We start from the raw sequence: 24,793 nt of genomic DNA, 5'->3' as shown, positions 1-24,793 counted from the left end.
TCCACTCAAAGAGGATAACTTCTAACTTCATCCTCCCTCTCAATCTCCAACCCACCCTCAACCTGCATTCTATGCTTCTCATCCAAAAACTCCAACAAAACATCCTGATACTTCTCCTTCCCCTTATACCGACTAACATCATCCCCCCAACTCCTAATCGCGTCCGCTAAACGCCCAGGAACATAAGGTTCCTCGACGATACGGGTAACAGGTTCAAAATAAGTCCGAATTGTAAAAACCACAGCTCCAGATCTAGGTAATCTCCTCAGCGACTGTCTCTCCGAACGAAAGAAATGATTTTCAATAGCCCGGTTCTTCTCCGCCGTATCCCACGATACAGTCTCCGTATCCTCGGACCCAATACTATCAGACCACGCCAGGTTATCATCAACCTGGATGAAATAGTTATTCCGAAGAACAGGCTCTTCAGGTCGTAGTCGTCGGAAGAAATTCATCATTCCTTTCTCGAGCTTGCTCTTGAACTGCGGTACGTCACCGGATGTGTGGATGTCAGACAATCGCATCCCGAATTTATCACTCAGTCGCCAGAACCCGGCTAGCAGAATCGCCCCTGCGAGCAGATAGTATTCGCCGTCTGGACGTTCAATCATTAGGGCTAGGTCATCTTGGACCAGTCGTGCTGCTGTTGCCATTGGATCCTCGGGGAGTGGACGTTGGGTTATGTTGAAGGTTTCGTTGGTTACTTTATTGCTTATTCCCGTTGCGGTTTTGGTGAACATGCTTGGGTATCTTTCGGGAAGGTAGGTGCATCTAGATTGTTGGAGCGATGTTAGGATAGGATTGTATATGACTATGTTTTTTGCTTGCTCTTACAGTTCTTCGAGTAACTCGATTGCCGCATCCATTGCCTCCGGTGCTGTATGGCAACATTTACTCCCGCGCTCTTCGATGCGGCGTGCTTTGTCGGCGTGGTATTTCAAATAGTGGTTGTCGAGCTCTGTTCGAGATATATGAGGTCAATGGACTGGTGGGATATGGCTATCGAACGGCTCACCGATCCATTCGTCCCATTTCATACTCCTTAGACCCAGCGTGATATAGTATTTCCTATTGGAAACCGTCAAAAGACAGCAATATATCTAACGGATTTTTTTTTCAACATACGGGCCATATCTGAAGGGTCGGTAGGGAATTGGCTTTGTCGAATGGGCATCCCATCCTGGATATGGGGACGCCGTTGGCCGTTTGAAGTCCGATGGAGTCCATTCTATGCAAGAGTTAGTGAGTCTTCCTCATTGCATGAACCGCCATTCCACTTACCACCTGGTGGCCTGGTGACCTTTCCTCTCACACCTGAAGCGGGTTTCTCTAGATTACCTTCCGAAGCTCCGGACGTGCTAGAAGGCCACTTCGGCGATACAAAGATAATAAGCGATACACAGACACCGAGAATGAGAAAGATATCCAAGATAATTTCCGTTGGGATCGATAAGATAGTTCCCCATAGGGAGTCAAGTATCGACAAAGTCATGGCGAGTCACTTCTAGGCAGTACGTAGTTCGAAGATACACCAAAAGTAGAAGTTGAGGAACCCAAAGTAGGTTTAGTATATAGTAAATGCAAAGCAGATCGCCCTTATCAAGTTCGGGGTGCGGGGAAAGATGATATTCCCATGTGGTTCTTTCATGCGAGACGCCATGTTAATCTGATACGAGATAGGCCATGACCAACATGTTAATCGAGACATAATCCAGACAAGAGGGGGCATCGTCTTTTTCGAGCTGCCAAGTCCGAGACTGCATGCTTTTGTTCGTCTGTCATGGGTCATTGGTGAAGCAGGGTGGTCTATCTGCGGAGTAAGACTAAAATTGATAGCGCCGGAGGGATATTTTGCCCGAATTGGGAAAGGTGACGCTACACTTGTACTTCATAACCTCAGGTGTCACATTTCCAAGGTTAGCATTCGATGCGAATGTTCCGTGCTGATATTTTACAGAATGCTTCTATTTTATCTAGAAGACTGCATCTATACATGGCCTGCGGCTGTTCTTTGGAGAAGACAGTATTCGCCCCATCTGCGTCGGAAGCGAGCTGGGATGACTGGGAAATCAGGAATCCAGATCAATCGACCTAGCAAACCTGTTTGAGACGCATCGAGGAAGCTCGCGCAGGAAAGTGTTTCCCACTGCGCCTTGTCCAAGAGGTAATGGGGCTCTAGTTCGGTTGCATCGTGGCCAGGGAAGTAAGAGTCAACTAGGAAAGAACATTGAGAGATATCAACCTGTGGCAAAGTTAGCATAGCGACAGGAGTAATCGTTTCAGCACCATGCTGAGACACTTACGTATTTGCCAGGGTCCTCAATGTTGAGATCATTCATGCCAGATGGAATCTGTGAGGCACCATCCAGACGCCCAAGATAACTCGGCGAATCTGGGAACTCGCCCGGAAGTAGTCCTCGGAATTCACTTCGGATGAACTTGGCGCGCATATTGTTGGGAAGGAAATATGATGATGGGAAGCGATACCACTCTTTGCCGAAACACACCGAGTCTCCCGCATGCGCGATATCCACATGTTGTAGGGGCTCGAACACCTTCAATGGAGCGTTATAAGCCGTGACCATCCCTAGAGTGCGCAGCATGCCGGCGTTCAGAGCGACTAGAACAACCGACATGGCCACAGCAATCTTTAGTTTAGTTGGTACGCGGCCGATCAGTTCCTTCTGGTTAGTAGAGCCAAGGTAGGTCAGGATTATATGTAAGCTCAAAGCTGCGCTGAGTGCCAAAAACGGGTATGATGGGTACATAAACCGCTCCTCCTTGTGTGGCTGGACCGAGAAAATTCCGAACCACATATAGAAGGGAGCGACTAGGGCCATGGATCGCAATGAGGTTTGCAAGGAGGTGGTATGCGATCGAAAGACAATTTGGAAAAGCAGCACAGGCGCGGACATCATGGCAAGGACAAACCAGACATTGAAGTTGAGCAAGAGATTTCTAATATAGAAAGTCCACGGCTCAGTTCCAAAAATCTCCGGTCCCTTACCTTCTCCCCCCAGGATATTGTATGCAACAATGTTCCAAGGCACAAGAACGAGCTTTCGGAAGAAAGCATAGTCAATTGCAATTTCAAGAGCCTGTGATACAGCTTAGTAAAGATATCGAAACCCAATTAAGTGTCACTCACCAGAATTGACAGACAGCGAATGATACCATCGAAGACATTGTACAATAGTGAGCCAAGAGACCCAGACAGTATACTAACGATAGCTTCCTCGGCCAAAAGAGGGACAATGAGAGCACCGGCAAATGGCCACCCAACGATTGTCCCCAGCCCAAACCACATGATTCCCTGAGCTGTTTTCCGGCTATTTTTCCAATCCAAGAAGGAAGCCAAACCAAGCATAGACATATACATGGTAAAAGTTGAGGGCAAAAAGGCAGTCGAAGCATGAAACATGCCAGGGCTGAGTGTGACGATCATCATAAACAAGAGACCGATGCGGGGGCTCAGTGTACGACAGATCGCAGAGTATAGTCGAGTCTGACAGGCAGCGCACAAAAATGCAAGAGATAGGCGAATTGTATAGAATTCAGCTGTCTTGCTGTGGACCACCAAAGACCCGATCTTGCCTGCAGCAGCATGGAGTGACACGTAGAGCCAGCTCCGGATAGAATAAACCGGTGAATATTCCCATGTTTGAAGACCATATCCATGTTGAAGGTAATGTGCAGGTTCCCAGAAATTGAAAACCTCATCACAGTCTTGAATTGGAGAGAATATTGCGGCGAAAGTGTTGGCAGCTAGGAATAGGTAGAGGGCGATGTTGAGGGGGATGTAGAAGGGAGGTGGTGGGGGTCTATACATAGGTTAGCGTCATGTCTGATCCAGTGCATACTCATGCACATACTGCTTCTTTGACCGGGGTTTATGGGCATCCCCCGAGGCATTATTGTCGTTTACTGCCATCTTGCAAGTTGGATTTAAGTCGTAAGTCACCAAATGAATAGAGCTACGATAACCGATAAGACTTTATTGACCGCCCTATGGAGTCTGGCAGAATAAAAAAAAAGTTTCCCGTGCGACTTTCGACCTTCAAGTGCAACTGGTTTTTGCGCAAGAAATATTCGAGTTGAAGATTCAATATGGACGGACACCAAAATCCCTCCAATGACACCACAGGTGCCGGTGAAGGCCCTGCCCCGAAAAAACCCTGTCTTGTTGAGACGCCTATCCCAGGGACCCCAGACAACGGCAGCGATTTCTATAACACTCCCTTGGCTGCAGGTACCCCAGACACGGGTATAACTAGCCTAAATGCTGGAAATAGCGCAGCCGGCCCATCTGCTTCCTCGAAGCCAAGCCATATGATCCCCGGATTGAACCTTATTCACCACGCATCCGGACAAGAAAATGGCTCGCTCTTGACCGAACACACAATCAAGCAAGAGCAAGATCAACTAGTGAACCAAGAAACAGGGACAGAAACTAAGCAAGAGCAAACTCAGCATATTTCCCAGCCCGAGTCCACCGAGGCAGTGATGAAGGAGGATCCAGAGGCGCAAATCAAAAACGAACCCACTGCTCTCCTCAACGGAGCTATGGATGTCGCGCAAGATACATACCAAGGCAATATGATTGAAGCTACTGATCGGGCTGGGGACGCCGACGAAGATGACCATCCTGAGTGGGAGGAAGACTCTTCCCCGTACGAGTCATCTTCAGACAGCTCTGACTCCTCAGACTCCGATGATAGTGACGACGAAGACTATCCCATCCTTAGCGCCGAGGAGCAAGCACAGATTCTCATGCGGGCCGAAGGTGGTTCTGACGATGAGGGAGACGGTAAGGGAAAACCAGGCGGACAACTGCGGACCACCAACGAGATCGAACAAGAGATCCTACCTATCCCTGACATTAAGATTACCCCCGAGATGAAGATTGTGTTCCTTGGCAAAGTTCATGCCGCTATCGATAACAATGTTCTTATCGAGGCTAATACCTCTGGAGAATATCAGGTACTTGAGTCGGGCTCCTTGCTCTGCTCTGATGATCGCCAGATCATTGGTGTAGTAGCAGAGACCCTGGGCAGAGTGGAAAATCCTCTGTATACCGTCACATACGCCACAGCCTCCGAAGTTCAGGAAAAGGGCTTGGTCAAGGGCAAGGATATATTTTATGTTGAGGAACACTCAACCTTTGTGTTCACCCAGCCGCTCAAGGGCCTGAAGGGAAGTGATGCTTCCAACTTCCACGACGAGGAAGTTGCCGCCGAAGAGATGGAATTCTCCGACGATGAAGCGGAGGCTGAGTACAAGCGGAAATTGAAGCAGAAGCGACAAGAGCGAAAGGAAGCCAGGGAAGGCCCCAGAGGCAAGAAACCAGCCCCAGGACCTTCAAAATTGAACCAGACCGAGCTGAACTACGACGATGCCGGAGGTGAGGAGGGCTACACCCCTCTTGCCCGCCCTACCAACCTCCACGAGATGATGAATACCCGCGAGCCACCCGTTGAAGGCAACGAGCGTGGCGGGTTCCGTGGCGGAAGAGGTCGTGGCCGGGGTAGTGACCGGGGTGACCGTGGACGCGGTGGACGAGGCAGAGGTGGACGTGGAGGAAGGGAATGGGACCAGGACCGTCGTTCCCAGCAGGCTGGCTCAACCCAAGAGCCCCAACCCCAGCCTCAAGCCCAACCCGCTGCTCCCTACGGCCAGCCAATGTACCAGCAGCCCCAGCAGCCATACGGAATGCCCCTGTCCTTTGCCCCATATGCGCAATACGCACAGCAGCAAGCGCAGAACCCGCAGCAGCCACAATTTGGCCAAGGTGGAGCGCAACCACAGATGCCGTACCAGTTCCCTCCATATGCGGCCTTCCAACAACAACAACCCAATAACTTCCAGAACATGCAGCAGGGTGCTCCTCAATACAATCCTCAACATATGGCTATTTTGCAACAACAGCAACAATTCCTGCAGCTTCTGCAACAGCAGCAGCAGTATCAACAGTCTCAGCAGAATTACCAACAACCTCAGCACCAGTCTCAGCCTCAGCACCAGCAACAACAGCATCAGCCTCCCCAGGGCCAAGCTCCGGCTATGAACTTTGATCAAGTTAAGGCCCAGCTGGATCTGCTGCGAAACCTGCATGGTGGGAACCAGGGTGCTCCTCCTTCCTGATAACTTTGATTTCTGTACATGTTCTTCTGTGATCTGTGATATCTTGGCGGAATATTTGCTTTGCATACGGAGCGGGATTTATGTCGGTAGGGATTTTTCTTTGATTAAAAAGTTTTCATACCTCTAATTGAGTGTTGTTTAAGACAATTTACGGTATGCACAAGACAGTAAACAGTATCTGAAGTATCATGTGTTTGAATGATAATGGCTATGAAGCAAGTTCGCTATCTGTAAAAGTACAATAGACCCAGACCTTGATGATCAGCCGTAGGAAATGTTTTTTTTTTCCCTCTTAATATTCAGCTGGCTTAGCACTCTTCGCTAGCGTCCAGAAGTTCTCCATCTTGGCTCGGGCCAGTGCTTCTTTGGCAGCAGAGTCTGTTTCACAGATACGAGCACCAAGCCATCTCTTGAAGGCCCGGCCTTGGATCTGACCTTCCCAGAGAAGATTGCATGTATTCGCACTGAAATCCCGGGGCTCTCCCTTTTCATCTTCAGTAGATAACCACGAAACCTTAGCTTCAGGGCTGTCTGCAGGTACTCGATCGGATCCAGGGTTTTCAGTCCAATCAATACGGTTCAGCATCAGCTTTCGGTAACTGTTGATGGAGTGTTTGCCGCCCTCGACAATCACCAGATTGAACCGGGGATGCATGACACATACACCCGTCAGATTATTTTGCTGTGCGTTCTTTCCGATTTTGAAGCGGTTCCGGCCGCTCGCCAGACTGTCAATTCGATACACTGATTGGAAGATGCCCAAAGAGGCGTCCTTCTCCTGCTGAGCTGCCAACTTCTCACGCCGTTGCTCCTTGGTCAGCTTGCGCTCCTCGTTTGCCATCTCGTGCGCCTCCTTCCGGTCTGCAATCTCCCTGGTCACACGAGCTTCCACAGCCGTGGGATCCTTCACAGCCTGTTCTCCCAAAACCCGCATGAGATTAGATTTCTTGACCTTTGGAGGCGGTGCTTCGACGAGTCCCAGTCGGATTTTGGCTTGCTGTTCCTTCAGGTCTGCCATGCGTCGCTGCCGGCGAATCTTGGCTTGTTCTTTCGGAGTAAGGAACATGGGTTTTTGCGCAGGCATGTGCTTTTCTTGCGGAGGTTTGAGCTCGATAGGATGTTGGACATAGCTGTTGATGGTATTAAGTTGGATGTTTTGCGGGTCATCAATTGCGTCATAGTCGTTGCCATTAATCAATTGTGCATCCCACCACTCTAGATCGGGTGGAGCAGGGACAAGGAATGCTTTCTGCACATCCATATCCTCGTCAAGTCCAGCCTGTCGCGAGTGCTGTTCGATTCTTTTCTTCATTTCTTCCATCTTTGCCTGCGTGCGCAGAGCCGCTGCCTGTTGGATGAATTTGCCCTTTTCATTGAAGTGGAGCTCGCGGGTTTGTCGGGGCTTCGCAATTGTTGCTTTGGGATTGATCGACGGGTCAAAGTAAGGGTTATTCTTGATCTCCTCGATAGACGGACCAGACAGGTCAAGCTGGGGCCCACCAGCACGTTTTGCCTTTGACTGTCGTCCATTTGCGCCGCGATATTCCAGTGCAGTGTCAGAGAGAAGCGCGGGATGAAGGCCAATATCTAGACCACCGCGAGCCTTGGTCATGCCCTCGTCGTCATGACGAGCCGGCGGTTGATAGGATGGTGCGGGTGCACTGGGTCGCGGCTGAGAGGGTGCGCTGGCTCGTTGAGTAGCTGCAGCAACCCGGGCTTTCATTTGTTCTAGTTTCGACATCGTATGGGTGGGTGTTGGCGGCGGAGGAGTTGCTGAATCTGGTGTGGGCGGCGCTGGCGTCGGTGCCAGCGCACCACGCGCTTGTAGACGAGCGCGTACAGCATCTGCCTTTGCCTTTGCTTCTGCCATTATTTTCGCAACATCTGGCTTACCCGAGGCAGCACCTCCTTGACCTGGTACAGGGGACCCATGGTTGGAGCGGGTCCGTTTCTGGGAGTTGTCGTGTTGATCCTCAGGGTGAGGACGCTTCAGCGCATTACCTGATGCGTCGGCCATAATGTAGAAGGATTCTGACTCACTCGGTTCCGACGATCGTTTTGGCGGCGATTTTGGAACCAAATCTGTGAGCCAGTTAGAGGTGGTTTTTGGGTGTGTACTCTTTGGCATCGCATACTGAAACCTCTTTCTCGCCGAGTGAGACACGGCTCAAGATACTCGTGCGGGCTGCTTTGTCTGGTTTAGGGGTTTATTGGTATCTGATCGCGATAGGAAAATATGAAAAGGCCTAATGGGCGAAAGATAGACAAGTAGTCAAGATTGTGTATGATAGAGTGATCCACGCAGAAACCCAAAAAGGATAAGGCGGTGGATACAGGCAGAAAAGAAGTTGGCTCCTCCGGAAAAAAAAAAGTTCGCTCCAGAACTAAAAGCACTTGGAGATCTGAATCCGAGCACTTTGATTTCGTGCGCCAGCGTTTTCTGTTGCTCAAGGAGCTGCAGGCTACAATGGCAACTTTTGCGCGCCCGGTCGCCTCGACCATTAATGGGGTCGACTTCAATGTCTACTCCGAGGAAGAGATTAAAGCTCTCTCAGTGAAAAGAATTCACAATACTCCGACTTTGGATTCATTTAACAATCCTGTTCCTGGTGGTCTTCAAGACCCTGCTATGGGTGCTTGGGGAGATCATGTGTAAGTCTTGACTTGATTAGTATACTGTTCAATCTTTAACGTGTGAGATTTTCTATCTTACAGATGCACTACTTGTCGCCAAAACTCCTTCACTTGTACCGGACATCCTGGACACATTGAACTGCCTGTACCATTCTATAATGTCACCTTCTTTGATCACATCTTCCGCCTTCTCCGAGCACAATGTGTGTACTGTCTTCGCCTTCAGATGGGTCGCAGCCAAGTCAACATGTACACCTGCAAATTGCGCCTTCTGCAATATGGCTTGGTTGACGAAGTCGCTATTATCGATGCGATGGGAGCTGTGAAAGGTGCTAAGTCAAAGCCCACCAAGGGCAAGGAGGACGATTCGGACGATTCAGACGATGCCGATGATGATGACTATATGCAGAAGAGGACTGATTATGTCACTCGGCGCATCCGCGAAGCCAAGAAGGAAGGCAAATTGGATGGATTGATGCCTGGTGGACAGAATCCTATTGCCGCAGAAGCCAGACGAGAGTTGCTTAAGGCTTTCTTCAAGGACATCAACGGATTCAAGAAATGTGTCAGCTGCAGCGGGTACGTTATATTATATTACTCGACCTTGACCTTGACTTTTTTTTTTGCTAACATTATAGCAGAGTGTCTCCCGCCTATAAAAAGGATCGGTACAACAAAATCTTCCGAAAGCAATTACCCGAGAAGCAGAAGCTTGCAATGCTGCAAGGAGGATTCCAGGCACCGAATACCATGGTCCTTCTTGAGCAAGAACGGAACTCTAAGTCTAAGCACGGTGTTTCTGAGATTCACGGTGCCGAGGAGGAAATCCGCCGTGGTGGAGCTGTCGTGCAGGAGGTCCAAGGATCGACTGGCCAGGAGTTCATGTCTTCTTCCGAAGTCTATGGAGCTCTTCATATTCTTTTCCAAAAGGAAAGTGAGATTTTGGACCTTGTCTACAACTCTCGGCCTGTGCCCAAGGGAGTGGCCCCTGTGTCGGCGGACATGTTCTTCATCAAGAGTCTTATGGTGCCGCCAAACAAGTACCGTCCTGCAGTCCAGCAGGGTGCCGGAACAGTCATGGAGGCACAACAGAACACTTCGTTCAATGCGATTTTGAAGGGCTGTGACACTATCAACCAAATCAGCAAGGAGATCCAAAACGAGGAAGAGAAGACCATGTCTCGGGCACGGAACTACAGTGATCTTCTTCAAGCTATTGTTCAGCTCCAAGATGTGGTCAACGGTTTGATTGACCGCGATCGTACCTCGGTCACCGGCTCAGCTGCTTTATCACAGCCCAACGGTATCAAGCAGGTTCTCGAGAAGAAGGAAGGTCTTTTCCGAAAGAACATGATGGGCAAGCGTGTCAACTTTGCTGCCCGTAGTGTTATTTCACCCGATCCCAACATTGAGCCCAATGAGATTGGTGTGCCCCTTGTCTTCGCTAAGAAGTTGACTTTCCCTGAACCTGTGACAAACCACAACTTCTGGGAGCTGAAGGAGGCTGTTATCAACGGCCCCGACAAATACCCCGGCGCTTCTTCCATCGAGAACGAAAACGGGCAAGTCATCAACCTCAAATTCAAGAACCTAGAAGAGCGGACAGCACTTGCCAACCAGCTGCTCGCACCGTCAAATTGGCGCCAGAAAGGTTCGCGCAACAAGAAGGTCTACCGTCATCTCACCACTGGTGATTACGTCTTGATGAACCGTCAGCCCACACTGCACAAACCCTCCATCATGGGCCACAAGGCTCGTGTTCTCCCCAACGAGCGGGTTATTCGCATGCACTATGCCAATTGTAACACCTACAACGCCGATTTCGATGGTGACGAAATGAATATGCATTTCCCTCAAAACGAGCTTGCTCAAGCCGAAGCCAGAATGTTGGCCGACGCCGATCACCAGTATCTCGTTGCTACATCAGGCAAACCGCTGAGAGGTCTGATTCAAGATCATATTTCAATGGGAACGTGGGTTACGTGCCGTGACAGCTTCTACGACGAGGAGGATTATCATCAGCTGTTGTACAGTTGCTTGAGACCAGAGCATTCGCATATTGTCACTGACCGGATCCAATTGGTCGAACCTGCCATGCGAAAGCCCAAGTGCCTATGGACCGGAAAGCAGATCATCACGACAATTCTCAAGAATATCCAGCCCCCAGAGCGAGGAGGTTTGACCTTGCAGAGTAAGTCTTCAACCCCTGGCAATAGATGGGGCGAGGGCAACGAAGAAGGAGATGTTATCTTCCAGGATGGAGAGTACCTTTGTGGTATCCTCGATAAAAAACAGCTTGGTCCCACTGCCGGTGGTCTTATCGATGCTGTTCATGAAGTTTATGGATACAGCACCGCTGGTAAGCTCATCGGTGTTCTTGGAAGACTCCTCACCCGTGTCCTGAATCTGCGGGGCTTTAGTTGTGGTATCGACGATCTTCGATTGACCAAGGAGGGTGACCGTATCCGCAAGGAGAAGTTGGCCACTGCTCCTCAGATGGGTCGCGAAGTTGCTCTGAAGTATGTGACTTTGGACCAGGTTCCTGGTGACCAGACTGCCGAGTTGAACCGACGATTGGAGGAGGTTCTTCGTGATGATGACAAGCAAAGTGGCCTGGATAGTGTTTCCAACGCCCGGTCTGCCAAGCTCTCCTCTGAAATCACCAGCGCCTGTCTTCCATACGGCCTTGCTAAGCCTTTCCCCTGGAACCAAATGCAATCTATGACGATATCTGGAGCTAAGGGATCCGGCGTTAATGCCAACCTGATTTCTTGTAATCTCGGCCAACAGGTTCTTGAAGGTCGCCGTGTACCACTCATGATCAGTGGGAAGACTCTTCCGTCATTCAAGGCCTTCGACACTCACCCAATGGCTGGTGGTTATGTCTCTGGTCGTTTCTTGACCGGAATCAAGCCCCAAGAATACTACTTCCACGCCATGGCTGGTCGTGAGGGTCTGATCGATACCGCTGTCAAGACCTCTAGATCTGGTTACCTGCAACGTTGCTTGATTAAGGGCATGGAAGGCCTCAAGGCCGAATATGACTCCTCTGTTCGTGAAGCGTCAGATGGCTCTATTGTTCAGTTCTTGTACGGAGAGGACGGTCTCGACATCACTAAGCAGGTGCACCTTAACGACTTCGATTTCCTTGCTCAGAACCACATCTCTATTTCCAAGCAAGTCCAAGCCGATGATTACCACAAATTGGCGAAGGATAATGTTACGGCTTGGCACAAGGATGCCATGAAGGCTGTCCGCAAGACCGGAAAGATTGATGCTGTGGACCCTGTGTTGTCTCACTTCCCCCCTGGAGGAAACCTTGGAAGTACATCCGAAGCGTTCGCCCGGGAGCTCAAGAATGTATGGACTCGCTATATCCCCCCTGTAATTCTTTGCAATGCTAACAGCTGTTGAAAATAGTATGCGGATGTCAACAAGAACAAGCTCATTAAAGACAAGAAGAAGAACATCGAGGGCAAGGTTAGCAAGAAGACCTTCGAGGCTTTGATGAACATGAAGTACATGAAGTCTGTCATTGATCCCGGTGAGGCGGTCGGAATTATGGCCGGTCAATCCGTCGGAGAACCTTCCACACAGATGACTCTCAATACCTTCCATTTGGCTGGTCACTCGGCAAAGAACGTCACACTGGGTATCCCCCGTCTACGTGAAATTGTTATGACTGCAAGTGCCAAGATTATGACGCCTACGATGACTCTACTTCTGAATGAGGAGATTTCCAAGGACGACTCGGAGAAATTCGCCAAGGCCATCAGCAAGCTCAGCATTGCTGAACTTGTTGACAAGGTGCAGGTTAAGGAACGCATTGGCCAGGGCATTGGTCACGCCAAGGCTAAGATCTACGACATCGAGATCGACTTCTTCCCCTCCGAAGAATACACCAAGGAATACGCCATTGAGACCAAGGATGTTCTGATTGCTCTGCAATCCAAGCTCATCCCTCGATTGGTGAGACTCACCAAGGCTGAGCTCAAGAAGCGCAACGAAGAGAAGAAGGGTGTCAAGGGCACAACTTCTCAGCCTGAAATCGGTGTTTCAGTCGGTAAAATCGCGGAGGCACCGAGAGGCGCTGACACCGAGGCCCAGCCAGCTGACGACGACAACGAAGACGATGAGGATGATGCCAAGCGGGCTGCCGGAGCTCAAAACAGAGGCAACCAGGTCTCTTATGAAGGACCCGACGACGCCGAGAAGGATATCATCAGACGTCAAGACACTGACGACGAAGACGAAGAGGAAGAAGGTGAAAACACCAAGCCTGCCAAGCGCACTCGCGACGTAGAAATGAAGGACGGCTCCGACTACGACTCCGAGGATGACTCTGACGATGAGATCGCCCAAGACAGCAAGGCGCGCGAGGAGGATGTCATGGGCAAGTTCGAGGAGATCACAAAGTTCAAGTTCGACCCGAAGAAGGGCAACACGTGCTCCATCCAGCTGCAGTACGACGTCGAGACCCCCAAGCTTCTCCTCCTTCCCCTGGTTGAGAAGGTTCTTCACCTCGCCGTTATCCAGTGCATCCCCGGTATGGGCAACTGTGTCTACGTTGAGGCCGACGAGGCGAAGGGTGATCCCGCCAACATCCTCACCGAGGGTGTCAACCTTCTCGCCATGCGTGACTACCAGGATATCATCAAGCCTCACTCGATCTACACCAACTCCATTCACGACATGCTCAACCTGTATGGTGTGGAAGCTGCTCGCGCTACCATCGTCCGCGAAATGGATGCCGTTTTCAGTGGCCACAGTATCTCCGTTGACAACCGTCACTTGAACTTGATCGGTGATGTGATGACCCAGTCTGGTGGCTTCAAGGCCTTCAGTCGTAATGGCTTGGTTAAGGATGCCTCGTCTGCTTTCGCACGGGCCAGTTTCGAGACTACTGTTGGCGCCCTGAAGGATGTTGTGCTCGAGAGGGGTGTTGATAACCTCAAGAGTCCTAGTGCTAGAATTGTTGTTGGTCGTGTCGGTACTGTCGGTACTGGTTCCTTCGACATTCTTGCTCCTGTAGCATAGTCTCTCTGACTGGACGGAGTTTTTTTTTTTTGAAATGTGTATTTTCCTCATGTGTATATTGTGTTCATGCAAAGCTATTATTTATGTCTTTTTTTCGCTTCATCTTTGATGTGTCGATGATCTGGAGTTTGTTGTGCAGCGGAACCAAAAAGTCCTGTTCATATTAGCATCTTAGTTCAAATAGATCTTTTCCTAATGATGTTGTAACATGGTTTTATATTCCTTTTATATTCCTTTTATATCCCTTGAACGGAGTATACCAGTTGACTGAGCATCTCCAGGTCTTTTACCCCGCAAAATCTCCCCACTATCAAAACGGCTATACTTCCTTGATCGTAGAGATGAAGCTCAGGTTTGTCTCTAGTTTACTTCAAGTCTCAATTTAAATGTATACATTTTGTTCCTTTTCATTGCAAGTTCCCCAACATGTTATTTATACTCATTTCCCTGCCGCGCCGGCATATAATCGACATCTACCGAGGTTCCTCGGTGATGTCCCATGACTAGGCGCATCCCTGCCACTTAAAATGAGACAGACCCCCAGGATCTCAGCTGTAAAGTCATCAAACCCTCTGACATACTCTGCATAAACCACAGGAAGCATCATAATTTTCCAAAATGCAAGCCGTCGTTTTCAAGGGTCCATCCAAGGTAGTCATCGAGGAAAAGCCCATTCCCCAGATCCAAGATCCAAAAGATGCTATCCTAAAGGTGCGATACACTGCGTTATGTGGCAGGTAAGAAACCAAATATCTCTAATAGCGTACAAATGCTCATATCTATAAAGTGAACTCCATGTATTTCGCGGTCACCAAAAGTCTGGTATAGACTTTATCATGGGCCATGAGTTTACAGGTGAAGTTGTCGAAGTTGGATCAGATATCAAGAACTTCAAAAAGGGAGACAGAGTAGTCTCACCTTTCACTGCAAGCTGTGGAGAATGTTTCTACTGTGAGCGAGGCTTTTCCTCACGGTGCGCTCGAAGCCAGCTATTCGGTACTGTTGCACTTGACGGTGGACAGGCAGAGTACGTACGTATTCCACTAGCCGATTCGACTCTTGCCCAAGTCCCAGCTTCCATCGACGAGAAGAAGCTTGTTCTTATGGCCGATATATTCCCGACTGGGTACTTTGCGTCTCTGAATGCTTTCTCAGAGACAACTCCGGAGGAGATACAAAAAAGCACCGTACTCCTCTTCGGCTGTGGACCTGTTGGTATCTGTGCACTTATTAGTGCCTTGGATTACAAGCCGAAGAACCTGATTGCAATTGATAGTGTACCTTCCAGACTGGCACTTGCACAGAGTCTAGGAGCCGAGCCATGGAATTTCAAGGAGGACGAAGAAGGACTACGCCAAAGGGTCAAAGAACTTACTGACGGTCGTGGAGCGGATATCGTTATTGAGGTCGTCGGACATAGCAGCGCTCTCAGAATGGGCTTCGATCTGTTACGGCCCTGGGGCCGTATATCGAGTGTTGGCGTCCACAACCAGGATATCCCGTGGACCGGAAATGAAGCCTACGGAAAGAACCTTCGTATACAGATGGGCCGATGCCCTGTTCGGAGTATGTCTGATTCTACAACTTTCTTTGACTGTCTTGCTAATTTGTGCCAGGTATCTTTGGTCAGGCCATGGATCTTTTCGAAAAGAAGCAGGACATCCTTAAGTGAGTTTGCCTAACCCGATATCCGTTTGCGAGTGTCTAATGATTCCTAGCTTCATGTCCCAAGATATCCGTCCACTCTCACAAGCGGTTCAGGCGTAAGTTCTTCTTGTTCAGATCTGGACATGTGATTGACCGTTTAATAGATATGACGATTTCGACAACATGCGAGCCCACAAGGTCATCTTTGAGGCGGATAAGTGAATAGGTCTACTGGGAAATGGCAATTCCTGAATGAATGTTTAAGCAATAAATCTTGAGATAATTGAGCTGTCGTGTGATAAGCCTCGTTCTACGGTCCAAGAATAATTGTTTAAGAGATTTGCCTGTAATTTCAAGGTAAAGAAACGCCGTCCATGCTAAATGGCGCTATGCCCAAGTCTAAACGCCCTGCCCATGCCAATAGATGCGTCATTATATAAAGAACAAACAAGATTATTTATGGCGCATCGAGCATCATGAGGTCCGCATCAATGTTGTCGTCGTATTCGTCCTCGACGATCCGGGATGCAGATGGGATCATCCCGCCCATGGCGTGCCCGTTATTCACCTCCTCTCTCATCATCCGCTCCTCCTCGGTTCTCCTCTTTGCCTCATGGCGCTCAATATCAGCCAAGCCCCAGGTAGAAATGCCTTCTTGATCTTTCGCTCTAAAAGGCTGGGCCATGGTCCGCAGGAAGTTCTTGGCATTTGATACAGCCATATCAGTGCTAAGATTAGTTTCGCTGTCCAACATTGCTTGGTTGATCCACTTGGGGAGTTGGGGGCGCTTTCGCTCGAATCGACGATCCGCCAACACCATGACTCCATAGTCATCCTTGCCACGCAGGACACGACCTAGACACTGAGCGGCATGTCGAATCGCATCGAAAGATAAGAAGTCGTTCTCCCGAATACGATAGTTCTCGCGCAAGAACTCGAGACGAGCTTTCAGGATTCGAGACTCAGTGTATTGGAAGGGAACACCAATACAAATAACTGCACGACCGTAATGGTGATCGAAATCAATGCCCTCGGAAACTTTGCCTCGAGCGACACAGAACAAGATCGCACCACGTCCATTGCAACACGCCGTTCGATAGGTCTCCAGAGCGAGTGAAGATTCTTGTGCATCAGGAGTTTCGACGAGAATCAATTTGTAGTTCCAAATTTGATCCAAGATACCCATGCCTTGCCACATACTGATGATTGATTCCATGTAGAGGTAAGAAGGGAAGAAAACGACGACACCGTCGGGTGTTATGCGAGAAAACTCGGTCACGAGACTTCCGTAGTTTCGCACAACACCAGGGTCATTGCGAATTCCAAACGAAGATGAAACCTGGGCTTGGTCTGAGCCTCGAGTCACAATCATGGGCAAGAAAGATCGTCGAGCGAGTGTCATGCTGTACGACTCTTGGAGAACAGCGGTGAACCCTAGCATCTTCGGATACATTTCCAAGGGCGACAAAGTTCCCGAGGTAATGATCACAGAGCTGAAGCGATCGAATACTGGCTTGATTGCAATGGCAGCATCCAAACATGTGAAGTGGAGTATGGGGTTTGGTACAGTAGCCGCTTCCGACTCGAAGGGCTCAAGGATAAGAACAAATCCCTTGTCGTAAGTTGCGACCAGTGTGGCAAAGGTGGCCACCTCTTGAAGAGGCTGATAATCTTCGATGTTGACGAGTTCCAGCGTCCGTACAAGTGACGTTAAACGCTCAGCGCAAAACCTCAAAGGCTTTCGTTCAATATAAGTAAGGTCTTTTAAGTGAGTAAGGAAAGAGGGAGGTGTCTCGGATATGGTATGAGTGACTTTCATCCGAGTCTTCAGATACTCGATAAATCTCTTCAAAAAAGAGATAAAATGCTCAGCCCGGCGGATGTTGCCAGGAACAGCTTCCTTGAGTAGGTCATCTGGCAAGACCGGATTCGAGATGAATTGATCTTCTTCCCGGGCCTTCTCAGCTTCCTGTAGTCCCTCCACTAATTTTGTGTATTCGTTCTTGAGCTTTTCCTCGTCTGTGCTCTTCATTTCTTCGATCTTGCGTTCCAGATTGTTCGCACCCCGAGTTGCTTTTCGTAGGGAATCCTCGCTTATGTCTATACTGAGCGATTCGATACAGACGTTGTCAATGTTGTGCGCTTCGTCAAAGACCACAATGCAATCTTTGGAGAGCTCTCGGGATACTCGTTCCGCAATTTTCGGATCGAGAAGGTAGTGATAGGAATAGATAATAATATTGCACCACGGCATCTAGTGAAGCTTGTCAGAAATGGGAGACCTTTGTATGCAATACTCGATATCTTACCATGCGCCGAGCGGAGAAGTAGGGACATTGCTTGTGTTCTTCTCCGTATCTTGCCAATCCGTCCAGTGTGAAGACACCTGGGGGAACGAGGTTATGTGGTTCGAGTAAGTCAAGGTTCTAGGCCTGTTAGTTCGTTTGATGTTGTATTGCAAATAATAAAGCCCTACCTCATGGTATACGCAAAGTTCAACATCTTCACCACGTTCCTTCTTCTCCTTAACAAACCCAGCTGTCAAGCTTCTGCATCTGGCATCAACAACAGTACCACTCTTCTCTCTCTTTACCGACGGGTGAAGACAGAGGTTCTTTCGACTGGTCAGGCCAAGCGCACGGAACTCCTCCACATGGCCCAACTCTTTAGCCCGATGTTCCATCAAAGCCTTCAACTCTGCTAAAGCTTTTTCGATCTCCGACATGGTTCGGGAGCAGTAGATGAGCTTACGGTGCTCTGGGTAGTGCTGTTGGTAGGCGACGATCAACGACAATAGCGAAACTGTCTTGCCGGTCCCTGAGGGCATTTCCAGTACACAGTGACCCCCTGCATCGAGGGTCTTTTTGAGATCACACATGTAGGCATATTGTTCGGGGTAGATGCGAGGATACGGAAACAGCACCGGAAGATCACTGTGACAGACGGATGTGGTCAGTGTGGAGACTAGATAGAATCATACACAGGGGACATACTCAATGAAGAACTTCATCTTGGCTGGGCTCCGATGCAAAACGCAAGAGAGCAAAGAACAAGAGAAGAGTGCTTGCTCTCATCTTTCGCGGCTCCGCCTTTGCGCTTGCCCTATTTGGGACAGCGATGACACAAACTCACGTGATGAGTATCTTGGTCCCGCGGATCTTTTGGAGATTTGATCGAAGTGTTTGCAGCTTCACACACGCAATGGAAGAGTGAATACTGTGTTTAATTCACATCACAGTCCATAATTTCACAGAGCCCCTTACTCTCTTTGAAGCCTCTCTCCAAAGCCTCAAATTTGAGGTCTTCCCCCACTACTTCCTTATCCCGCTGACCTCATACCCCACATGAGCAAAAAGTTCAAATCCCAGGCCTCTAGCAGTCGCGCTGCTGCTAGTGCCTTTGGATCATTTGGGGGCTTCTCCGGTAGTTTCTCCGGCGAAGGAAAGGAGACTTCCGCCCTCACGTACATTGCAGCACCGCCAGATCTTTCTCGCATTTCGGGGCAACAACTAGTTATCGCATTCAAGAATCTACTGAAGAAAGATGATATTACACGATTGAAGGCTCTAGAGGAGCTGCGCGACTATATTACAACAGTGGAAAAAAGAAAGGGAACTCTAGATGATGGATTTCTAGATGCATGGGTATGTATAGATTGCTTCTATATACAAAGGCCAAGTAATAACACTGTTATTCTCCCAGGTCAGAATTTATCCCCGACTCTCGATAGATTTGTCTCGCCGAGTGCGCCAAGTTGCCCATCCTATACAGGGTACAATTGCTGGTATTGTTGGGAAGCGGATCGTGCCTACTTTACCCAAGGTCATCGGAGCATGGATCGCAGGAATATACGACAATGATCGACCAGTCCACCGTGCCGCCCTCGAATCGTTCACCAGAGTCTTTACAACCGAAGAAAAAAGAAACAATGTGTGGAGGATCTACCAAAGCTCCATTTTGGACTTTGTAGATGATGTTATTCTTCACCAAACATCCTTGACATTGAGTGATGAAAGGACAGTGAAGAGAGACGACGCTGAGGGGAAATATGCACGTGTTGCAGGAGCAGCAATTTTGCTTTTCAACCGCGTACTGGGTATGTTGATTGCTTCTGCCTGCATGACCATCTCTCTAACCATTCATTGGTTCTAGGCAATTCATCCGATGAAGATATGCAGAAGAACCTACCTGAAATTGAGAACTTGCTAGCCAGCAGGAGTTTGTGGGCTCTCTGTTACCACGATGATCCATATGTTCGCCGGTCTATATACATCCTGCTCCGATCTGCGGTTTCTCGAGAGCCCGGATGGATTGACTGGAAGACTCTCAGTTCAGCTGTCATTGGGAAATCTTTGTCCCTCCAGCAAATGGGATCAGCAACCGAATTGTCAGAGTCCCTCCTTTTATTAACTTCGCTAAGGCCTCAAATATGGACCGATGACTACACTGGGAAGTCATCTGCCTCGAAGAGATTGCGCCAGTACATGCAAAAAGGGTCCCAGGGTGGGCATTCGAACTTTTGGTCAAATCTAGACCAATTGCTTCGGGCCATCCCCCAAGAAGTACTAGCAGGTGCCGACAAGGCCACTGCGGACCTTAGAATTACTTCTACCAGCGCAATTGCCTTGACCGAGGCTTTGCAAGAAGGCCTCAACTCGAGAGAAGAGCCGCATTCAAACCTAGCCGTCGGTTGGAAATCCTACATCCAGATAGGAACATGGCTTGCAACACTGATCCCCCAGGAGCAGAAGTCTGAATTCATCGCGAAGAGAATGTCGCCCTTGGTGGTACATTACGTGCAGATTAGCCCAGAGCTGATACAATGGTCACTCCCGGACCAGTCAGCCGAAGCGATCTGTGTGGATTATGTTTCCACTCTGGCTTCCACTGAGCAAGACCAGGAGCTGCAATCATTGTGTACATCCCTTTCCGATGGTCTCCTAGAAGCTGTGAAGCTGTCGTCTCCAGAACAATCAAAGGACTTCCGTGAATCCCAAGACTCAATATGCGCCCAATCCAAACGGCTTTTGGCTTTGGAGTGTGCTGTTATCTCAAGGGTCGCAGATACTGAGGTTGAGCCTCAAGTATTGGACGTCTTTGAAAAAGCAAGCACTTCCCTTCTCGAGGGTTGTCTGGAAGTTCTACGTACTCGTAACGGGAAGCCGTATGGAGCTGCCGCCACGGTGCTAGAGTGTGTCCGCAGCCTGCCGTCTGTTGCTAAAAAGTCTCAAGGTCTCCAAAGCTTCGTGCAAAATGATGCACCCGAGCTATTGCTTTCACCATCCGCTGATAGATTGATTTCAATCATCTTGGAATGCCGGGAATGGGATGGATTCGCATCCAGCTTCGAGAATGTCGTTGAGCGAGCCTTGGCCCTGGAGCCAGAGCAGTCCAATGTGCATGTACTCCAAAGTTTACTTTCTTCTCTCGATTTCAACGATGTTGAGCACAAAGTGAAGCTCAACTCGCTTGTGGTGCGGGCTCTTGGTAAGGCTTGCCAAGGAAGCCATGCCCATTGGCCTATTATAACTGCAGTTCTACAAAACAAAACGTCACACGGCGAATTGATGAATCAGATATTTTTATCTTTGATTGAGGCGTTATCTTCAGATGATAAAGTCTTTGATGCCTTGCATGGGCTTTCTCATATTGGAAAGTCTGCACCTTCTTCAGTTCGGGAGTTCCAAAATGGGGCTCTTGGATCGAAGTTAGCCGGAAAGTTACTTTTCCTCACAGAATCATCATCTGAAGAGGTGGCAAGTTTGGCGTCAGCGTTGCTGAAATCATTGAAAGAATCTGGAGTTGGAGATACGAGTGCCAAGTCCGCCATCGAAATTCTCCAACATGGGTTCAGTCATGTGGATGAAGAATCATTGTCGTGAGTGCTCCATTTCCATCATATTCTGTAGAGAATTGTGCTAACTTTGTTTCAGCATTGAATCACTCCTTGCTATCGCAGATGAATTGTTGCCAGGTCTTACGGCCGAAGGTGCAGCCGGTACTGTGAAGGATGTCCTGCCCTCCCGTAGTTCATGGGAGGAATCTCTGACCCCATTTCTCCAAATTCCACCCCGGCCTTCCACTGCTATTACAAGTCCTCTAGGAGGCGTTGTTCACTTGATACAGCGTGAACTATCCGACTCCTTGAAGGCTTTATGGCCGACTATTCCTCGCGATTCAGAGCATCGTTCTTCTGCATTCCGCCTGGCAACCTTCACCATCAGCATTCTCTCTACTTCTGAGTTACTGAAACATCTAGAACAGGAGGACCTAGAGACATTGTTCCATTTCTTGCCCTTGGTAATTCAAATTATTGACGATGATTTGAGTATTGAGAATTGCAACGGCATCTCAGGTCTCGAGTTGGCTGATCAGCGAGAAGAGTATATGGAGATTGTTTTCGCTGGCCGAAAGGTGGTTAGTAACTGGATCCGCGACAACGAACCCGTCAGCTTTGCACCCGAGAAGACCGTTTCCTCCGCATTTTCCGAGTTCTGGGAGACCAGACTAGAGGAACTAAAGGGCACATCCCCCTTGGATTATAGAGTTGGCGAAGCCTTCGTCAAGATAATGGCTGTTGCGGATTCATCACAAAAGTCTAAATCATCAGAGGACGTTGCAAAGATTTGTAGAGAGGCCCGGACAGCAAATCTCATTCGTTCAGCATCTTGGTTTGCGGTGTTGCGAAGCTCCATATTTTCAAACCCCATCGGAAACAGAATCTGCAATGAGCTAGTTGCCGATTCCACTGGACTCAAGCCCCAGGATTCCTCCCAAGTTGGTAGGTTTCTGATAACACGTTGGTAAATATAGCACCAATACTAACTTGTACGCAGGATTGCGGAAGCTGGCTCTGTTGAATATCCTATTATCCGGGGAAGAAGATGTCGTTTCCACCATTCCGACACAGAGATTGGTTTTCCTCACCAAGAACTTCATTGAATGTCTCCAATCCGACTCCATGTCTCTGGGTTTGAAATCCGAAGTCATCCAAACCTTGTCTCTTGTCCTACCAGCTCTCGGCGAAATTTATGGGTCTCATTGGGAAGAAAGCATGGCCGTTCTCAAGTCTGTGTTGCAGGGAACCAATGGGGGCGAAGAGGCTCTACCATTACTGGTGTCATCTTTCAGACTCTTCGCACGACTGAAGTCTATCTCTGAAAGTGACAGCAATGATGACGTCCAAGATGCTTGGTTAGATCGAAAGGCTGGTCTTTTCAATACCCTGGCATCCACCATTGACACGTTTGGTAAGCGCTTTAGGTTTCGCTCATCACTGATATGTCTAACAAAATATAGATTCCTCAACCACATTCCATCAACCTCGAGATGTTGCTGTTGACTTATTGCGACGTCTGATTAACACCATCCCCGTTGACAACTTGGAGGATGTCAGCGAGACGTTCCATCTTCTTACTGCGCACAGTCGAGCCATTCAGCGAACTGCTTACACAATTCTCCATCACTATATCCCCCATGCTCAGGAGAAAGTATCTTTTGAGGTCGCCTTATCAAAGACTGCAGTCAGTCTCCCTGATGAGCTCATCTCTCTATTGCTTGAGCCTCCGACGATGCAAATGGTTTCTGCTGGCTACGGAGATGACAAGATGTGGACGAGTATGCGGTCGTACCTCCTCAGCTGGAAGGTGGTATTTGACCATTTCTCAAATGCTGTAAGTTTTGACTCTTCGGCGACAAATTGTAAGATAACCTTGCTAACATCCTGACTAGTCTCTTCCTGTTCAAGAATACTACACGTCGAGCATCAGAGAAAATAATATCCTCATCCCATTGCTGGAATTCACGTTCGACTTCCTTCAAAAATCGCATGGAAAGATGATCGATGCATCCAAATTTGATATTCGATCATTTGAGCCAGATGAGTCTGAGAGTGCCGAAAAGGAGACGCAGTGGCTCCTGGTGAATTTGTACTATCTGTGCCTGAGATACTCTGCCAACATGACCAAGAATTGGTGGATTGACACCAAGAAACGCATCAAGGGTCCAGTGGAAACATGGACCGAAAGATACGTGAGTTATCTTTGGTGATCGGCCCCTTTAATTGAGAAACTGTAACTAACATTGTTTTTAGATCTCCCCGCTCGTTGTTGAAGATGCCCTCAAAAGCGTGACTGACTGGATTGCCACCCAGGATGCAAACGAAGAGCGCGCACTTGAGGTAAAGATCTCTCCGAAGACAGGCGAAATTATTGCCAGCATTCCTGTCGACGAAGAGTCACCTCCAGTTGCCATTTCTATCACTCTCCCACCCGCGTACCCGCTTCAACCCGCGTTAGTTGTTGGTCGCAGTCGCGTGCTTGTGGACGAGAAGAAATGGAAGAGCTGGCTGCTAACGATCCAGGGAGTTATCATGTTTGCCAATGGTAACCTGGTTGATGGATTGTTGGCCTTCCGACGAAACGTCCAAGGTGCCCTGAAGGGCCAGAGCGAGTGTGCCATCTGTTATTCTGTTATCTCAACAGACATGCAGACACCGAACAAGCGGTGCGCCACTTGCAAGAACACATTCCACTCCGTCTGTCTGTTCCGCTGGTTCAAGAGCAGCAACCAGAGCACCTGTCCTCTTTGCCGAAACAACTTCGTTTATGTTTAGATACTTTAGGTTCACTTGTACATAAAAGACATGACATGACAAACATAGGGCTAAACCCGATGCTAGTGAAAGAAGCATTCCTACCTAGTTCTAGTGCAGATTCACATACCCACCTTTAGCACCCTATATTTCCTGTCTCCTAGATATCTGACATTAATGAAACAGGGAGGGACTCTGAGTGTTTCGAGCCATACCCGATTGGGAAGTTAAATTGGACTCCCTTCGATGTCCCTGAGTAATTATATTATAATCATATTATAATCATAGGTAGAATTAGTTTCTTCGTCTGTATATAGCCCTGAGAATAGATGTTTTTGCCGAAATACGAAGAATGATACGGAGTAGTTCTTCCTAAGCCGTCGATCCCTATACCCCAGAAAGATCTGACGATTTTATTGCCTATAATAATGCGGAGAATTGACACAAGCTTGATGCAGGTGTGTCACATTTCCACCCTTATATCCAATAGACTTGTCATGCTTCAGCCATTCTAGCTTTTCTCCGGCGTAGAAACAGTTGATTCAGCCTAATTGTGTCAGGTTGACTTTCTTCACGGCTGAACCTGGCGATCCTGCAGATGAACTTTCATACTCGACCATTAGGCAAAATACAACCTCGGTCTAAAGGAACATGTTTCATTTCTTGATAACTTGATACACGGCAAAATGCAATGATCTTCTCCAATTAGTGAGGGGACATTATACATCTATGCATATAAAA

The 24,793-nt window shown here is 48.7% G+C and overlaps 7 protein-coding genes across 7 annotated transcripts; 4 read left to right on the top strand and 3 right to left on the bottom strand.

Annotated features, from left to right (window-relative positions):
• Nucleotides 1-5: 5 nt before the first annotated feature.
• PGRI_044740 (GPI mannosyltransferase) lies at nt 6-3,931 on the bottom strand (the record flags this gene model as incomplete). Its single annotated transcript, XM_040792187.1, has 8 exons — nt 6-771; nt 835-958; nt 1,016-1,068; nt 1,126-1,228; nt 2,101-2,242; nt 2,304-3,098; nt 3,149-3,821; nt 3,873-3,931. 8 exons carry the CDS (start codon nt 3,929-3,931, stop codon nt 6-8), a joined length of 2,715 nt encoding a protein of 904 aa, XP_040649243.1.
• A 176-nt stretch (nt 3,932-4,107) lies between these two features.
• PGRI_044730 (RNA-binding snoRNP assembly protein NAF1) lies at nt 4,108-6,141 on the top strand (the record flags this gene model as incomplete). The annotated part of the gene is made up of 1 exon (XM_040792186.1): nt 4,108-6,141. One exon carries the CDS (start codon nt 4,108-4,110, stop codon nt 6,139-6,141), a length of 2,034 nt encoding a protein of 677 aa, XP_040649242.1.
• A 292-nt stretch (nt 6,142-6,433) lies between these two features.
• PGRI_044720 (U4/U6-U5 snRNP complex subunit PRP3) lies at nt 6,434-8,158 on the bottom strand (the record flags this gene model as incomplete). The annotated part of the gene is made up of 1 exon (XM_040792185.1): nt 6,434-8,158. One exon carries the CDS (start codon nt 8,156-8,158, stop codon nt 6,434-6,436), a length of 1,725 nt encoding a protein of 574 aa, XP_040649241.1.
• Nucleotides 8,159-8,608: 450 nt separating this feature from the next.
• On the top strand, nt 8,609-13,812 carry PGRI_044710 (DNA-directed RNA polymerase I core subunit RPA190; the record flags this gene model as incomplete). Its single annotated transcript, XM_040792184.1, has 4 exons — nt 8,609-8,793; nt 8,857-9,354; nt 9,417-12,135; nt 12,196-13,812. The coding sequence occupies 4 exons, from the start codon at nt 8,609-8,611 to the stop codon at nt 13,810-13,812; spliced, it is 5,019 nt and encodes a 1,672-aa protein (XP_040649240.1).
• A 618-nt stretch (nt 13,813-14,430) lies between these two features.
• On the top strand, nt 14,431-15,681 carry PGRI_044700 (alcohol dehydrogenase family protein; the record flags this gene model as incomplete). Its single annotated transcript, XM_040792183.1, has 5 exons — nt 14,431-14,549; nt 14,600-15,378; nt 15,429-15,480; nt 15,531-15,575; nt 15,624-15,681. 5 exons carry the CDS (start codon nt 14,431-14,433, stop codon nt 15,679-15,681), a joined length of 1,053 nt encoding a protein of 350 aa, XP_040649239.1.
• A 235-nt stretch (nt 15,682-15,916) lies between these two features.
• PGRI_044690 (TFIIH/NER complex ATP-dependent 5'-3' DNA helicase subunit RAD3) lies at nt 15,917-18,469 on the bottom strand (the record flags this gene model as incomplete). The annotated part of the gene is made up of 4 exons (XM_040792182.1): nt 15,917-17,713; nt 17,769-17,885; nt 17,936-18,392; nt 18,453-18,469. 4 exons carry the CDS (start codon nt 18,467-18,469, stop codon nt 15,917-15,919), a joined length of 2,388 nt encoding a protein of 795 aa, XP_040649238.1.
• A 334-nt stretch (nt 18,470-18,803) lies between these two features.
• On the top strand, nt 18,804-24,073 carry PGRI_044680 (ubiquitin-protein ligase RKR1; the record flags this gene model as incomplete). The annotated part of the gene is made up of 9 exons (XM_040792181.1): nt 18,804-19,103; nt 19,162-19,555; nt 19,612-20,946; nt 20,995-21,337; nt 21,393-22,240; nt 22,296-22,709; nt 22,759-23,132; nt 23,191-23,490; nt 23,552-24,073. 9 exons carry the CDS (start codon nt 18,804-18,806, stop codon nt 24,071-24,073), a joined length of 4,830 nt encoding a protein of 1,609 aa, XP_040649237.1.
• Between the last annotated feature and the right edge of the window lie 720 nt (nt 24,074-24,793).

The sequence above is a fragment of the Penicillium griseofulvum genome (assembly GCF_001561935.1).
Source record: "Penicillium griseofulvum strain PG3 chromosome Unknown contig_90, whole genome shotgun sequence".
Classification (NCBI taxonomy): Eukaryota; Fungi; Ascomycota; class Eurotiomycetes; order Eurotiales; family Aspergillaceae; genus Penicillium; species Penicillium griseofulvum.
This window is presented reverse-complemented; position numbering and strand designations above follow the sequence as displayed.